Consider the following 16,450-nt stretch of genomic DNA (forward strand, 5'->3'; position numbering starts at 1 on the left):
TCCCCCCAAAAACACCCCCCCCGGGAACCCCCAAAAACACCCCCCCGGGAACCCCCAAAAACACCCCCGGGACCCCCCCAAAAACACCCCCCCCGGGAACCCCCCAAAACACCCCGGGACCCCCCAGACCCCCCCAAAAACACCCCCCCCGGGAGCCCCCAAAAACACCCCTGGGACCCCCCCCCAAAAACACCCCCCCCAGGAACCCCCAAAAATACCCCGGGAGCCCCAAAAACACCCCCAGGACCCTCCCCAAACACCCCCCTGGGACCTCCTAAAAAAAAACCCTGCGACCCCCCAAAAAACACCCCCCCGGGACGCCCCCAAAAGCATCCCCCTGGTACCCCCCAAAAACACCCCCCGGGACCCCCCCAAAACACCCCCCTGGGACCCCCCCCAAACACCCCCCCGGGATCCTCCCAACCCCCCCCCCAGGACCCCTCAAAACCACCCCCCCCGGGACCCTCCCCAAACACCCCCCCAGGACCCCCAAAAACACCCCCCGGGGAGCCCCAAACACCCTCCTGGGACCCCCCCAAAACACCCCCGGGACCCCCCAAAACACCCCCAGGACCCCCCCAAACACCCCCCCCGGGTCCCCCCAAACACCCCCTGGGACCCCCCCAAAACCATCCTGGGATCCCCCCAAACACCCCCGCGACCTCCCTGGAAAACCCCCCGTGGGGCCCCCAAAACACCCCCGGGACCCCTGGGAAACCCCCGGGACCCCCCCAAAACCACCCTTGGGACACCCAGGACCCCCCCAAAATGCCCCCGGGACCCTTCTGGGGCCCCCGCTTACATGTCCCCCCGTGTCCCCCCGTGTCCCCGTGTGTCCCCCCCCGTGTCCCCATGTCCCACCTGTCCCCCCCGTGTTCCCCCCCATGTCCCCCCATGTCCCCCCGTGTCCCCGTGTGTCCCCATGTCCCCCCATGTCCCCGTGTCCCCCCTGTCCCCCATCTCCCCCCCGTGTCCCCATGTCCCCCCCATGTCCCCCCGTGTCCCCCCATGTCCCCCGTGTCCCCCCGTGTCCCCCCCCCGTGCCCCCCGCGGCGCCAGGGGGGGCGCAGGAGGTGAAGCTCCACGGCTTCTTCGCGGCGCTCGACTGGACGGGGCTGCTGCGCCAGAAGGCCGAGTTCGTCCCCCACCTCGAGTCCGAGGAGGACACCAGCTACTTCGACAGCAAGTGTCCCCCAAAACCCCCCCATGGGACCTCCCCGGGACCCCCAAAACCCACCCATGGGACCCCAAAACTCCCAGGAACCCCCCAGGAACCCCCCTGGGACCCCCAACCCCCGGGTTCGTCCCCCACCTCGAGTCCGAGGAGGACACCAGCTACTTCGACAGCAAGTGTCCCCCAAACCCCCCCCATGGGACCCCCCCGGGACCCCCAAAACCCCCCCATGGGACCCCAAAACCCCCAGGACCCCCCCAGGAACCCCCTGGGACCCCCAACCCCCGGGTTCGTCCCCCACCTCGAGTCCGAGGAGGACACCAGCTACTTCGACAGCAAGTGTCCCCCAAAACCCCCCCATGGGACCCCCCCGGGACCCCCAAAACCCCCCCATGGGACCCCAAAACCCCCAGGAACCCCCCAGGAACCCCCTGGGACCCCCAACCCCCGGGTTCGTCCCCCACCTCGAGTCCGAGGAGGACACCAGCTACTTCGACAGCAAGTGTCCCCCAAAACCCCCCCATGGGACCCCCCCGGGACCCCCAAAACCCCCCCATGGGACCCCAAAACCCCCAGGAACCCCCCAGGAACCCCCCGGGACCCCCAACCCCCGGGTTCGTCCCCCACCTCGAGTCCGAGGAGGACACCAGCTACTTCGACAGCAAGTGTCCCCCCAAACCCCCCCATGGGACCCCCCCGGGACCCCCAAAACCCCCCCATGGGACCCCAAAACCCCCAGGAACCCCCCAGGAACCCCCCGGGACCCCCAACCCCCGGGTTCGTCCCCCACCTCGAGTCCGAGGAGGACACCAGCTACTTCGACAGCAAGTGTCCCCCAAAACCCCCCCATGGGACCCCCCCGGGACCCCCAAAACCCCCCCATGGGACCCCAAACCCCCCAGGACCCCCCCAGGAACCCCCTGGGACCCCCAACCCCCGGGTTCGTCCCCCACCTCGAGTCCGAGGAGGACACCAGCTACTTCGACAGCAAGTGTCCCCCCAAACCCCCCCATGGGACCCCCCCGGGACCCCCAAAACCCCCCCATGGGACCCCAAAACCCCCAGGACCCCCCCAGGAACCCCCTGGGACCCCCAACCCCCGGGTTCGTCCCCCACCTCGAGTCCGAGGAGGACACCAGCTACTTCGACAGCAAGTGTCCCCCAAAACCCCCCCATGGGACCCCCCAAAATCCCCCGGCACCCCCCCGGCACCCCCAAAACCCCCAGGAACCCCCCAGGAACCTCCTGAGACCCCCAACCCCCGGGTTCGTCCCCCACCTCGAGTCCGAGGAGGACACCAGCTACTTCGACAGCAAGTGTCCCCCAAAACCCCCCCATGGGACCCCCCCGGGACCCCCAAAACCCCCCCATGGGACCCCAAAACCCCCAGGAACCCCCCAGGAACCCCCTGGGACCCCCAAACCCCGGGTTCGTCCCCCACCTCGAGTCCGAGGAGGACACCAGCTACTTCGACAGCAAGTGTCCCCCCAAACCCCCCCATGGGACCCCCCCGGGACCCCCAAAACCCCCCCATGGGACCCCAAAACCCCCAGGAACCCCCCAGGAACCCCCTGGGACCCCCAACCCCCGGGTTCGTCCCCCACCTCGAGTCCGAGGAGGACACCAGCTACTTCGACAGCAAGTGTCCCCCCAACCCCCCCCATGGGACCCCCCCGGGACCCCCAAAACCCACCCATGGGACCCCAAATCCCCCAGGACCCCCCCAGGAACCTCCTGAGACCCCCAACCCCCGGGTTCGTCCCCCACCTCGAGTCTGAGGAGGACACCAGCTACTTCGACAGCAAGTGTCCCCCCAACCCCCCCCATGGGACCCCCCCGGGACCCCCAAAACCCCCCCATGGGACCCCAAAACCCCCAGGAACCCCCCAGGAACCCCCTGGGACCCCCAACCCCCAGGTTCGTCCCCCACCTCGAGTCCGAGGAGGACACCAGCTACTTCGACAGCAAGTGTCCCCCAAAACCCCCCCATGGGACCCCCTGAGCCCCCCCTGGGCTGACCTGGGACCTCCCAAGCCCCCCAGGGCTCCCCAAAAGGTCCCCCATGCCTGGGACCCGCTGGGCCCCCCACGGACCCCCCTAGGGACCCCCTATGGGTGCCCCCACCCCCGGGACCCCCCCAGACCCCCCCCCAGGGACCCCATATGGGTCCCCCCACCCCCAGGACCCCCCCATGGACCCCCCAGGGACCCTCTATGGGTTCCCCCACCCCCGGGACCCCCCCAGGCCCCCAACGGGTCCCCCTGGTGTCGTCCCCCCCCCCCCCGCAGCGCGCTCCGACCGCTACCAGCACGTGGCCTCGTACGAGGAGGACGACACGACGGAGGACGAACCCGTGGAGATCCGGCAGTTCTCCTCCTGCTCGCCCCGCTTCAGCAAGGTGCGCCGCCTCGCGCCCCCCCCCCCGTGCACCCCCGTGCGCCCCTGTGCCCCCCCGTGCCCCCCCGTGCACCCCCGTGCACCCTCGCACGCCCCTGTGCACCCTCGCACGCCCGCGCCCGGCCCCCGCGTGGCCTCGCGCACGTCGGTGCTCGGGGCCTCCCTCCCCGTGCGAGGCAGCAGCCCGCTGCGATGGCCCTCGTGCGAGGCCTGCAAGCGCCGCCGGGGTCCTGCTGCGCGGTGCTTGGGCACGGCCTTCACGCGAGCCCCCGTGCGAGCGCCGCGCACGCCCTCGTGCGAGCCCCATGTGAGCCCTTGTGCAAGCGCCATGCAAAGTGGGTGCACACCCTCGTGCAAGCCCCATGCACACCCTCGTGCAAGCCCCATGTGAGCCCTTGTGCAAGCGCCATGCAAAGTGGGTGCACACCCTCGTGCAAGCCCCATGCACGCCCTCGTGCGAGCCCTGTGCAAGCACCGTGCGCGCCCTCAAGCGAGTGCCATGCAAGCTGGGTGCACACTCTCGTGCAAGCCCCGTGCACACCCTCGTGCGAGCCCTGTGTGCGCCCTTGTGCGAGCGCCGTGCAAGCCCTCGTGTGAGCTGGGTGCACGCCCTCATGCGAGCGCCATGTGAGCTCCATGCACACCCTCGTGCGAGCGCCACGCGAGGCCTGTGCGCACCCTTGTGCAAGCCCTCGTGTGAGCTGGGTGCACGCCCTCATGCGAGCGCCATGTGAGCTCCATGCACACCCTCGTGCGAGCACCATGCGAGCCCCGTGCGCACCCTTGTGCAAGCCCTCGTGTGAGCTGGGTGCATGCCCTCATGCGAGCGCCATGTGAGCTCCATGCACACCCTCGTGCGAGCGCCACGCGAGCCCCGTGCGCACCCTTGTGCAAGCCCTCGTGTGAGCCAGGCGCGCGCCCTCATGTGAGCGCCGTGCGAGCCCTCGTGCACGCCCTTGTGCGAGCTGGGTGCAAGCCCTCATGCGAGCCCCGTGCACATCCTCATGTGAGCACTGTGCAATCCCTTGTGCGAGCCCTCGTGCAAGCCGGGTACGCACCCTCGTGTGAGCGCCATGCGAGCCCTCGTGCACACCCTCGTGCGAGCTGGGCACGCACCCTCGTGTGAGCGCCGTGCGAGCCCTCATGCGAGCCCTGTGCACATCCTCATGTGAGCACTGTGCGATCCCTCATGCACGCCCTCATGCGAGCCAGGCACGCACCCTCGTGTGAGCACCGTGTGATCCCTCCTGCACGCCCCCGTGCAAACGCCATGCGCACCCTCATGCGAGCGCTGTGCAATCCCTCGTGTGAGTGCCATGCGATCCCTCGTGCGAGCCCCCGTGCAAGCCGGGTGTGCGCCCCCGTGCGATCCCTTGTGTGCACCCTCGTGAACACCTCGTGCGATCCCTCGTGCGAGCCCTCGTGCGAGCCGGGTGCGTGCCCCCGTGCGATCCCTCATGTGCACCCTCGTGAACACCTCATGCGATCCCCCGTGCGCGCCCCCGTGCGAGCGCGCGTGCGAGGGGGGCGCGGGTGCCGCAGGTGTACAGCAGCATGGAGCACCTGTCGCAGCACGAGCCCAAGGCGCCGGCCAAGGCCCGGGCGCGCGAGGAGCCGGGCAGGCGCGACCGCAGCTGGCGCACGGCCTCCCCCGAGCTGTGAGCGCCGCGGGCCTGCGGGGGGGGGGGCGGGGGGGGCCGGACGCCTGGGTCCCTGCTGGGGGGGGACGGGGGGGCCTGGACGCCTGGGTCCCCTGGGGTGGGGGTAGGGGGGGCCTGGACGCCTGGGTCCCTGCTGGGGGGGGAGGGGGGGGGCCGGACGCCTGGGCCCCAGGGTGGGGTGGGGTTGGGGGGGGCAGATCGGGGCCCCCTTCCCGGACACCTGGGCCCCAGGGTGGGGGGGAGTTGGGGGGGCAGATCGGGGCCCCCTTCCCGGACGCCTGGGCCCCGGGACGAGGTGGGGTTGGGGGGGGCAGATCGGGGCCCCCTTCCCGGATGCCTGGGCCCCGGGGTGGGGTGGGGTTGGGGGGGGCAGATCGGGGCCCCCTTCCCGGACACCTGGGCCCCAGGACGAGGTGGGGTTGGGGGGGGCAGATCGGGACCCCCTTCCCGGACGCCTGGGCCCCGGGGTGGGGTGGGGTTGGGGGGGGCAGATCGGGGCCCCCTTCCCGGACACCTGGGCCCCAGGACGAGGTGGGGTTGGGGGGGGCAGATCGGGGCCCCCTTCCCGGACGCCTGGGCCCCAGGGTGGGGGGGAGTTGGGGGGGCAGATCGGGACCCCCTTCCCGGACGCCTGGGCCCCGGGGTGGGGTGGGGTTGGGGGGGGCAGATCGGGGCCCCCTTCCCGGACGCCTGGGCCCCGGGGCGGGGTGGTGTTGGGGGGGCAGATTGGGGCCCCCTTCCTGGACGCCTGGGCCCCGGGACGAGGTGGGGTTGGGGGGGGCAGATCGGGGCCCCCTTCCCGGACACCTGGGCCCTGGGACGAGGTGGGGTTGGGGGGGCAGATCGGGGCCCCCTTCCTGGACGCCTGGGCCCCGGGGTGGGGTGGGGTTTGGGGGGGGCAGATCGGGGCCCCCTTCCTGGACGCCTGGGCCCCGGGGTGGGGTGGGGTTTGGGGGGGGCAGATCGGGGCCCCCTTCCCGGACGCCTGGGCCCCAGGGTGGGGGGGAGTTGGGGGGGCAGATTGGGGCCCCCTTCCTGGACGCCTGGGCCCCGGGGTGGGGTGGGGTTTGGGGGGGGCAGATCGGGGCCCCCTTCCCGGACGCCTGGGCCCCGGGGTGGGGTGGGGTTGGGGGGGGCAGATCGGGGCCCCCTTCCCAGACGCCTGGGCCCCAGGACGAGGTGGGGTTGGGGGGGGGCAGATCGGGACCCCCTTCCCGGACACCTGGGCCCCAGGGTGGGGGGGAGTTGGGGGGGCAGATTGGGGCCCCCTTCCCGGACGCCTGGGCCCCGGGGTGGGGTGGTGTTGGGGGGGGCAGATCGGGGCCCCCTTCCCGGACGCCTGGGCCCCGGGGTGGGGTTGGGGGGGGCAGATCGGGGCCCCCTTCCCGGACGCCTGGGCCCCGGGGCAGGGGGTGGGGGGCAGGCGGGCGGCGGGCGCAGCGCGGGTGGGCCCGGACGCCTGGGTCCTGCAGGAAGCGGGCGCCGGGCGCCGAGGCCACCGCCGCTGCCACCGGCGAGGGTGACGCCAGCCCCCCCCCGGGCGCCCGGCGCCGCTTCTCGGCGCTGCTGGAGCCGGGGCGCCCCGGGGCCCCCCCCGAGGAGCGGGCGCCCCCCCCGCAACGGCGACGCCCCCGACGAGCACGGTCAGTCCCGGACGCCTGGGTCCCCTGGGGGGGGGGGGTGACAGGGATGTCCCCAGACTCCTGGGTCCCTGCCAGGGGGGTGGCAGGGGTGTCCCCAGACTCCTGGGTCCCTGGGGGGGTGGCAGGGGTGTCCCGGACGCCTGGGTCCCTGGGTGGGGGTGGCAGGGGTGTCCCAGATGCCTGGGCCCTGCCGGGGGGGTGGCAGGGGTGTCCCAGATGCCTGGGTCCCTGGGGGGGTGGCAGGGGTGTCCCGGACGCCTGGGTCCCTGGGGGCAGGTGGCAGGGGTGTCCCGGACGCCTGGGTCCCTGCCAGGGGGGTGTCAGGGGTGTCCCGGACGCCTGGGTCCCTGGGTGGGGGTGGCAGGGGTGTCCCGGATGCCTGGGCCCTGCTGGGGGAGTGGCAGGGGTGTCCCGGACTCCTGGGTCCCTGGGGGCAGGTGGCAGGGGTGTCCCGGACGCCTGGGTCCCTGCCAGGGGGGTGTCAGGGGTGTCCCGGACTCCTGGGTCCCTGGGGGCGGGTGGCAGGGGTGTCCCAGACGCCTGGGCCCTGCTGGGGGGGTGGCAGGGGTGTCCCGGACTCCTGGGTCCCTGGGGGGGTGGCAGGGGTGTCCCGGACGCCTGGGTCCCTGGGGGGGTGGTGGCAGGGGTGTCCCAGATGCCTGGGCCCTGCCGGGGGGGGTGGCAGGGGTGTCCCCGGACACCTGGGTCCCTGGGTGGGGGTGGCAGGGGTGTCCCGGACGCCTGGGCCCTGCCGGGGGGGTGGCAGGGGTGTCCCAGATGCCTGGGTCCCTGGGGGGGTGGCAGGAGTGTCCCGGACGCCTGGGCCCTGCCGGGGGGGTGGCAGGGGTGTCCCCAGACTCCTGGGTCCCTGGGGGGGTGGTGTTGGGGTGTCCCAGATGCCTGGGTCCCTGGGGGTGGCAGGGATGTCCCGGACGCCTGGGTCCCTGGGGGGTGGTGGCAGGGGTGTCCCAGATGCCTGGGCCCTGCTGGGGGGGTGGCAGGGGTGTCCCCAGACTCCTGGGTCCCTGGGGGGGTGGCAGGAGTGTCCCGGACGCCTGGGCCCTGCTGGGGGGGTGGCAGGGGTGTCCCCAGACTCCTGGGTCCCTGGGGGGGTGGCAGGTGTGTCCCGGACTCCTGGGTCCCTGGGGGGGGTGGCAGGGATGTCCCGGACGCCTGGGCCCCTGGGGGGGTGGTGGCAGGGGTGTCCCGGATGCCTGGGCCCTGCTGGGGGGGTGGCAGGGATGTCCCCAGACTCCTGGGTCCCTGGGGGGTGGCAGGAGTGTCCCGGACGCCTGGGCCCTGCCGGGGGGGGTGGCAGGGGTGTCCCAGATGCCTGGGTCCCTGGGGGGGTGGCAGGAGTGTCCCGGACTCCTGGGTCCCTGGGGGCGGGTGGCAGGGGTGTCCCAGACGCCTGGGCCCTGCTGGGGGGGTGGCAGGGGTGTCCCGGACTCCTGGGTCCCTGGGGGGGTGGCAGGGGTGTCCCGGACGCCTGGGCCCTGCCGGGGGGGTGGCAGGGGTGTCCCAGATGCCTGGGTCCCTGGGGGTGGCAGGGGTGTCCCGGACGCCTGGGCCCCTGGGGGGTGGTGGCAGGGGTGTCCCAGATGCCTGGGCCCTGCCGGGGGGGTGGCAGGGGTGTCCCCAGACTCCTGGGTCCCTGCGGGGGGTGGCAGGGGTGTCCCGGACGCCTGGGCCCCGCCGGGTGCCGCTATGGCCGTGCCCGCAGGCGAGCGGGGGCCGCGGGCCGGGGAGGCGCCGGCGCGGGCCGAGCTGGGGCTGCGGCGCCCGCGGCACCCGGGGCTGGCGCCCGAGGCGGCGGCGGGGGACAAGCGCAGCCCCCGCGGCCCCGCCAAGGTCACCAAGTCGGCCTCGGCCACCGCCCTCTCCGTCATCATCCCCAGCGGTGGGTGCCGGCGCCCGCGACCCCCCCCCCCGGGACCCCCGAATCCATCCTGGGCCCCCCACATGCCCCTGCCACCCCCAAATCCCGCCTGGGACCTCAAAACCCATCCTGGGACCCCCAAATCCACCTCTGGGACCCCAAAATCCATCTCTGGGATCACCAAACCCATCTCTGGGACCCCAAAATACACCCTGGGACCCCCAAATCCCCCCTGCGACCCCCAAATCCCACCTGGGACCTCAAAACCCATCTCTGGGACCCCAACATCCACACTGGGACCCTCAAATCCCCCCTGGCACCCCCAAATCCTTCTCTGGGACCCCAAACTCCATCCCCACGACCCCCAAATCCATCTCTGGGACCCCCAAATCCCCCTTGCAACCCCCAAATCCTTTATGCGACCCCCAAATTCATCTCTGGGACCCCAAACTCCATCCCTGGGACCCCAAAATCCATCCTGGGACCCCAACATCCCCCCTGCAACCCCCAAATTCATCTCTGGGACCCCAAAATCCACCCTGGGACCCCCAAATCCCATCTGGGACCCCCAAATCCACTTCTGGTGCCCCCCAAATCCTCCCAGGATCCCAAATTCCCTTCCCCTGGACCAGCACCCATGGTGCTGTGCCCGGACACCTGGGTCCTTCGGTGGGGGGGGGGGAGGGGGACCCCCGGACGCCTGGGTCCCCATGGGGGTGCTCCCGGATGCCTGGGTCCCCGGGAGGGGGGTGCTCCCGGACGCCTGGGTCCTTTGGGGGGGTTCCCGGACGCCTGGGTCCCTGGGTGTGCGTGGGGGGGGGGGTGCCCCCGGACGCCTGGGCCCGCGGGCGGGTGCCAGCGCGTGCGCAGGGGACGGGGGGGGCGGCTCGCCCCTGGCGTCGCCCATGTCGCCGCGGTCGCTCTCGTCGGACCCGTCGTCGCGGGACTCGTCGCCCAGCCGGGACCTGGCGCCCGCCGTGGCCGCCCCCCGGGCGCCCGTGGCCATCCAGCGCGCCGGCAAGAAGTACGGCTTCACGCTGCGCGCCATCCGCGTCTACATGGGCGACAGCGACGTCTACAGCGTCCACCACGTCGTCTGGGTCAGTGGGGACGCGGGGCGACATGGGGGGATGCGGGGACATGAGGCACATGGGCATGGGGATGTGGGGATGTGATGGGACACGGGGATGGGGACAGGGACACGGGGGTGATGGCAACATCTACAATGTCCACCAACGTCCTTGGGGTCAGTGAGGACGTGGGGACATGGGGACATGAGGGACATGGGCACGGGGATGTGGGGATGTGATGGGACACGGGGATGGGGACAGGCACATGGGGTGACGTCGACGTCTACAGTGTCCACCACATCGTCTGGGTCAGTGGGAGGTGGGGGGGCACCAGGGGACGGGAATGGGGACACAGGATGGGGCAGGGAGACAGATGGGGACACGGGGATGGGGTCGGGGACATGGTGGGAACACGGGGACATGGGGAAGGGGACACGGGGACATGGGGAGGACATGAGGGGTTGGGGACGTGGTGGGGGACATGGGTGGAGCTGGGTGGGGCCACCTGCCCCAGGGCATTGTGGGTAATGCCAGCCCCAGGACCCCCTGGGTAACGCCAGCCCTGGTGCACTGAGGGTAACGCCAGCCCTGGTGCCCGGTGGTGGCGGGTGGGTGCCCGGTGGGTGCTGTGGGGTGGTGGCGGGTGGGTGCCGCCACCACGGCAGTGACGCGGGTGCTGCGGCAGCACGTGGAGGAGGGGGGCCCGGCGCACGAGGCCGGGCTGTGTGCGGGCGACCTCATCACCCACGTCAACGGGGAGCCCGTCCACGGGCTGGTGCACACTGAGGTCGTCGAGCTCATCCTCAAGGTTGGCCGCCGCCCGGGCCGCGATGGGGACTACGGGGAGGCGTCGGGTGCTGTGGGTGCCGTTGGGTGGTGGTGGGCGCCATTGAGTGGTGATGGGTGCCACTGAGTGGTGTTGGGTTCCATGGGGTGCTGGCAGGCGGTGGTGGGTGCCGTTGGGTGGTGGTGGGTGCCGTTGGGTGGTGTTGGGTGCCATGGGGTGCTGGCAAGCAATGGTGGGTGCCGTCGGGTGCTGCTGGGTGCCGTTGGGTGGTGTTGGGTGCCATTGAGTGGTGTTGGGTGCCGTTGGGTGCCATAGGGTGCCAGTGGGCAGTGGTGGGTGCCGTGGGGCACTGCGGGGTGCCACGGGGTGCTGTTGGTGCCACCGCTGCTGGGGCGCAGAGCGGGATGTGGGCGCTGGTGGGTGGCGGTGGGTGCTCTGGGGTGCTCTGGGGTGCCGTGGGGCGCCGCGGGGCGCTCCGGGGTGCCATGGCTGCCGCGGGGCGCAGAGCGGGACGCGGGTGCTGGTGACGACGACGCCCTTCGAGAACACGTCGATCCGGGTGGGCCCCGCACGCCGCGGGCCCTGCACCGCCAAGATGGCGCGGAGGAACCGCCGGGGCGGCGCCAAGGAGGGGCAGGAGAGGTGCGGGGGGGGGGCAGGAGGCGGGAGGAACCATGGCAACGGGGCTCCGGGGAAGCGGGAGGAACCATGGCAACGGGGCGGAACTTCGGGAGGGCGGGAGGGGCCATGACAACGGAGGAGGGAGGAACCATGGCAACGGGGCCGGGCCACCAGGGGGCGGGAGGGACCATGGCAACGGGGGCGGGAGGAACCATAGCAACGGGGCGGAGCTTTGGGAGGGCGGGAGGGTCCATAGCAACGGGACCGGGCCACCAGAGGGCGGGAGAGGCCATGGCAACGGGGGCGGGAGGAACCATAGCAACGGGGCCGGGCCAGGGAAAGGGAGCAGGTTGGGCCCGCGGGGCATTGTGGGGCGGTGGCGGACCCCGCACTGATTCCCCACCGCCACCACCACCGCCGGCCCGGCAGGCGGCGCAGCTCGCTGTTCCGGCACCTGGCCCGCCAGGCCTCGCTGCTCCACACCAGCCGCTCGCTGTCCTCGCTCAGCCGCTCGCTCTCGTCCAGCGACAGCTTGCCCGGCTCCCCCACGCACGCCCGCGCCGCCCGCTCCCCCACGCAGCCGCCGCGCGCGTCCGACGCCGCCCTCGGTACGGCGGCCGCCAGGGGTGGGAGGGGCCATGGCAACGGAGGCGGGGGCGCGAGGGACCGTGGCAATGGGGGCGGGGCTATGGAAGGGCGGGAGGGACTATGGCAACGGGAGGGGGAGGAGCCATGGCAACGGGGGCGGGGCCGCGGGAGTGGGAGGGACCGTGTCAATGGAGGCGGGGCCATAGGAGGGCAGGAGGGACTATGGCAACAGGAGGGGGAGGAACCATGGCAACGGGGCGTGGCCACCAGAGGGCAGGAGGAACCATAGCAACGGGGGTGGTGTGGTGCGGGAGGGGCTATGGCAACAGGGCGGAGCCACGGGGGGAGGTGGGAGGGGGGGCCATGGCAACGGGGCTGGGCCACCGGGGGGCGGGAGGAACCATAGCAACGGGGCGGAGCTACGGGAGCCGCGCAGGGCCCCTAGCAACAGGCCCCTAGCAACGGGGCCCGGCCCGCGGCGGGGAGGCCCCGGGCCCGGGGCTGAGGCCGCCGCCGCCGCCGCCCCCCGCAGGCGCCTCGTCGCCGGGCAGCTCGCCGGGCTCGAGCGCGCCGCCCTCGCCGGCGCCGCCGGGGCCCCACCTGCGGCCCAGCTCGCTGCACGGCCTCTCGCCCAAGCTGCAGCGGCAGTACCGCGCCGCCCGCTGCAAGTCGGCCGGCAGCATCCCGCTGTCGCCGCTGGCGCACACGCCGTCGCCGCCCGCCGCCTCGCCGCCCGCCCGCGCCGCCCCCGCCTTCCCCGCCAAGCTGCACCCCAAGAGCGCCGAGTCGCCCCGCCTGGGCCGCCGCGCCGCCCCCGAGAAGCCGCCGCCGCCGCCGCTGCCCCGCAAGCACGGCCTGGAGCCGCCCCGCAAGGACTTCCCCGCCGAGCCGCCCCTCCAGAGCCTGCTCGAGTGGGAGGGCGAGAGCCCCGGCGAGGCGGCGCCGCCGCCCGCCGCCCGCCGCCTCGGCCGCCAGGAGCTGCCGCTGCTGCTGGGGGGCCCCGGCGGGGGCGGCGACGGCCCCCCCGGGGCGGGCGAGGAGCCCGAGCGGCCGCCCCGCGGCCCCCCCAAGGCGCTGAGCCCCGTGCAGGAGCACGAGCAGGGCCGCCGGGGCGAGCCCGAGGGGGGGCCCCCGGTGCCGCTGCTGGTGGAGCCCCCCCGCGGCCCCCCGGCCCCCTGAGGCCGCCCGCGGCCCCCCCTCAGCCCCCCGCCGAGGTCACGGCGCCGGCGGTGACGGCGGGGCAGGATGGCGGCGGTGGCGGCGGTGGCGTCACGCGGGTGCCGCCGGCCGCGGGAAGGGCGAGGGCATGGGGGTGACGACGTCACCGCTCCGAGGCCACCGGTGGAGGAGCAGCGGGGACGTCACAGCTCGGGCCGGACTGACGGGAACGATGATGTCACCGCGGCGGCGGCGCTGATGGAGGGGGAACGGTGACGCCGCGACTGCGGACTCGCCGGCGGAAGGGGGATGATGTCGCGCCTACGACGTCACCGATGGGGCAGTGGCGATGTCACAGCTATGATGTCATTAATGGAATGATGATGCCGCAGCTACGGGCTCACTCGTGCTGGGGACGCGGTGGCGTCGCGACTACGATGTCACCGACGGCGGCGGAACGGTGACGTCACAGCTGTGACGTCACTGATGGGGTGGGCGTGATGTCACAGCCATGGTGACGTCTTGGAGGGGGGGGCGGGGTGACCTGTGCGGGCCGGTGACGTCACGGGTGGGTCCTGCCAGGGCGGTGACGTCACCAGGCTCCGCCCCAAAGAGCGCGGCTGCGCGGGAGGGGGCCCAGGCGTCCGGCCCTGCGCCGGGCTCTGGTTTTCTCTCCTTATCGCCGGCGGGGGGGCGGGGGGGGCCCGGCCGGACCTGGGGGCTCCCGATAAGCCTTATCGCCCCCCCCCGCGGCGCGCACGGGGCCCAGGCGTCCGGGCGGCGGAGCCGGCGGCTTCTTTATTATCAAAAGTAAACAAAAGCCCCAAACGAGGAAAATTCAGCGCCCCCCTCCCCCCCCCCCCCCGGTGCCGGTGCGTGGGGAGGGGGGTCCGCATGTCCCCCCCCCCCCGGCTGGGGGGCCGTGACGCATGTCCCCTCTGTCACAGCGTCACGGGGTGTCCGTGTCCCGTGTCACACGTCCTCTCCGTGTGCCGGTGTCACATGGCGTCCCATGTCCTTTCCATGTCACAGGACGTCCGTGTTCTGTGTCACATGTCCTCTCCGTGTCCTGGTATCACATGGTATCCCATGTCCCGTGTCCTTTCCATGTCACAGGGCATCCATGCCCCATGTCACACATCTTCTCCATGTCCCCGTGTGACGGGGTATCCATGTCCCGGTGTCACATGGCGTGCCATGTCCCGTGTCCTTTCCATGTCACAGGACGTCCGTGTCCCATGTCACACGTCCTCCCTGTGTCCCAGGACATCTGTGTCCCATGTCACACGTCCTCTCTGTGTCCCCGTGTCACAGGGTATCCGTGTCCCATGTCACACGTCCTCTCCGTGTCCCCGTGTCATGGGGTATCTGTGTCCCATGTCACACGTCCTGTCCGTGTCCCCGTGTTCCAGGACATCCATGTCCCGTGTCACACGTCCTCTCCGTGTCCCGGTGCCGCACGGCGTCCCGTGTCCCGTGCCCGTGCGAGGGTCCCCGGCGTGTCACACGGCGTCGTCGTCCCCCCCCCCACCGTGTCCCCCCCCCCTCCCCGCCGGGGCTAGGAGCAGAGCACGTAGGGGGGGGCGCCCTCGCCGGGGGGGTCCCAGCCGGGAGGGGCCCCCTTGGGGTCGCCGCCGGGGGGGGGCCCCTTGGGGGGCGCCAGGTTGGCGTAGGGGCGCGGGGCGGGGGGGCGCCGGGGGCAGAGCAGCGCCGAGCCGGGCTCGAAGAGGGTGTACTCGAAGCTGGGCGCCGGCGAGGGCCCGGGGGGGGCGGCGGGCGCCGGCGGGGGCCCCTTGCCCGGGGGGGGCCCCGCTGCCACCTCCTCCAGGCTGCTGGCGGCCGCCTCGGGCTCGGGGGGGCCGCGGGGGGGCCCGTCCCCTGGCACAGCCACAGCTGGGGGGGGGGGGGGGGCGGGTGAGGCCGTGAGGGGGCTGCCCGGAGCCCCCCCCGGCACCCCCCCAAACCCCCAAAACACCCCCAAACACCCCCAAAACACTCCCCAAACACCCTGCAAATGCCCCCAAACACCCCCAAACACCCCCGAAACACTCCCCAAACACCCTGCAAATGCCCCCAAACACCCCCGAAACACTCCCCAAACACCTCCAACCCCCCCCAAACACCTCAGAAAGCCCCCAAACACCCCACAAACGCCCCCAAAACACCCCAGAACGCCCCCAAACACCGCCAACCCCCCCTAAACATCCCCAAAACATGCCCAAACACCTCAGAAAGCCCCCAACCCCCCCCCAAACACCTCGGAAAGCCCCCAAACACCCCCGAAACACCCCTGAAACACCCCCAATATCCCCCACACACACCCTGCAACACCCTGAAAACCCCCCAAACACCCCAGAACATCCCCAAACACCCCCAAAACCCCCGGAATGCCCCCAACACCCCCCAAAACCCAACACCCCCAAAACATGCCCAAACACCTCAGAAAGCCCCCAAACACCCCCGAAACACCCCCGAAACACACCCAATATCCCACACACACACCCTGGAACACCCCAAACACCCCAGAACATCCCAAACACCCCCAAAACACCCCGAACCCCCCCCCAAACGCCCCGGAACGCCCCCAAACACCCCCCAAACACCCTGGAACACCCCAAAACACCCCTGAAAATCCCCCAAACACCCCGAGAACCCCCCGAGACCCCCAACCCCCCCCCAATTCCCCCCTGCCATTATCATAGGACCCGCAATAACAAACCTGGACCCCCCTGGACCCCCCCAGGACCCCCTAGGACCCCCAGGAACCCCTTGGACTCCCCCAGGGACCCCCTGGACCCCCCCTGGACCCCCTAGGAACCCCCAGAACCCCCCCAGGAACCCCCTGGACCCCCCCGGGACCCCCTTGGACTCCCTGGACCGCCCCAGGACCCCCTAGGACCCCCCAGGAACCCCCTGGACCCCCCTAGGACCCCCCTAGGAACCCCCTGGACCCCCCTGGACCCCCAAGGCCCCCCCCGCCCCCCCGTACCTGGAAGTTGCCCCCGTAGACGCTGAAGAGCCCCTCGAAGCCGCGCTCGGGGCCCGGCACCGCCGGCCACAGCCGCCGCTTCAGCGACCTGCGCGGCGCCAGCGCTCAGCCCTCGTGCGAGGCCCCGTGCGAGGTCGCCCCTGCCCCGTGCAAACCCTCGTGCGAGGCCTCGTGCGAGGTCGCCCCCGCCCCGTGCAAACCCTCGTGCGAGGCCCCGTGCGAGATCGCCCCCGCCCGTGCAAACCCTCGTGCGAGGCCCCCGTGCGAGGTCGCCCCCCGCCCCGTGCAAACCCTCGTGCGAGGCCCCGTGCAAGGTCGCCCCTGCCCCGTGCAAACCCTCGTGCGAGGCCTCGTGCAAACCCTTGTGCAAGGCTGCCCCCGCCCCGTGCAAACCCTCGTGCGAGGCCCCGTGCGAGGTCGCCCCTGCCCCGTGCAAACCCTCGTGCGAGGCCTCGTGCAAACCCTTGTGCAAGGCTGCCCCCA

The 16,450-nt window shown here is 72.6% G+C and overlaps 1 protein-coding gene and 1 long non-coding RNA gene across 2 annotated transcripts; one reads left to right on the forward strand and one right to left on the reverse strand.

Moving 5' to 3' along the window:
* Positions 1 to 1,059: 1,059 nt before the first annotated feature.
* Positions 1,060 to 12,999, forward strand: LOC106498525 (microtubule-associated serine/threonine-protein kinase 1-like; the record flags this gene model as incomplete). The annotated part of the gene is made up of 10 exons (XM_067317474.1): positions 1,060 to 1,182; positions 3,463 to 3,572; positions 5,114 to 5,229; positions 6,705 to 6,751; positions 8,599 to 8,775; positions 9,625 to 9,854; positions 10,510 to 10,632; positions 11,117 to 11,253; positions 11,662 to 11,840; positions 12,353 to 12,999. Coding segments are annotated over 10 exons (1,889 nt in total), but the record flags the coding sequence as incomplete, so codon positions are not given.
* Positions 13,000 to 13,750: 751 nt separating this feature from the next.
* On the reverse strand, positions 13,751 to 16,129 carry LOC136996577 (uncharacterized). Its single transcript, XR_010887603.1, has 2 exons — positions 15,968 to 16,129; positions 13,751 to 14,871 (listed from the first exon to the last, which is right to left on the reverse strand). It is a non-coding gene; the product is annotated as an uncharacterized lncRNA (long non-coding RNA).
* Between the last annotated feature and the right edge of the window lie 321 nt (positions 16,130 to 16,450).

The sequence above is a fragment of the Apteryx mantelli genome, unplaced genomic scaffold (assembly GCF_036417845.1).
Source record: "Apteryx mantelli isolate bAptMan1 unplaced genomic scaffold, bAptMan1.hap1 HAP1_SCAFFOLD_421, whole genome shotgun sequence".
NCBI lineage: Eukaryota > Metazoa > Chordata > Aves > Apterygiformes > Apterygidae > Apteryx > Apteryx mantelli.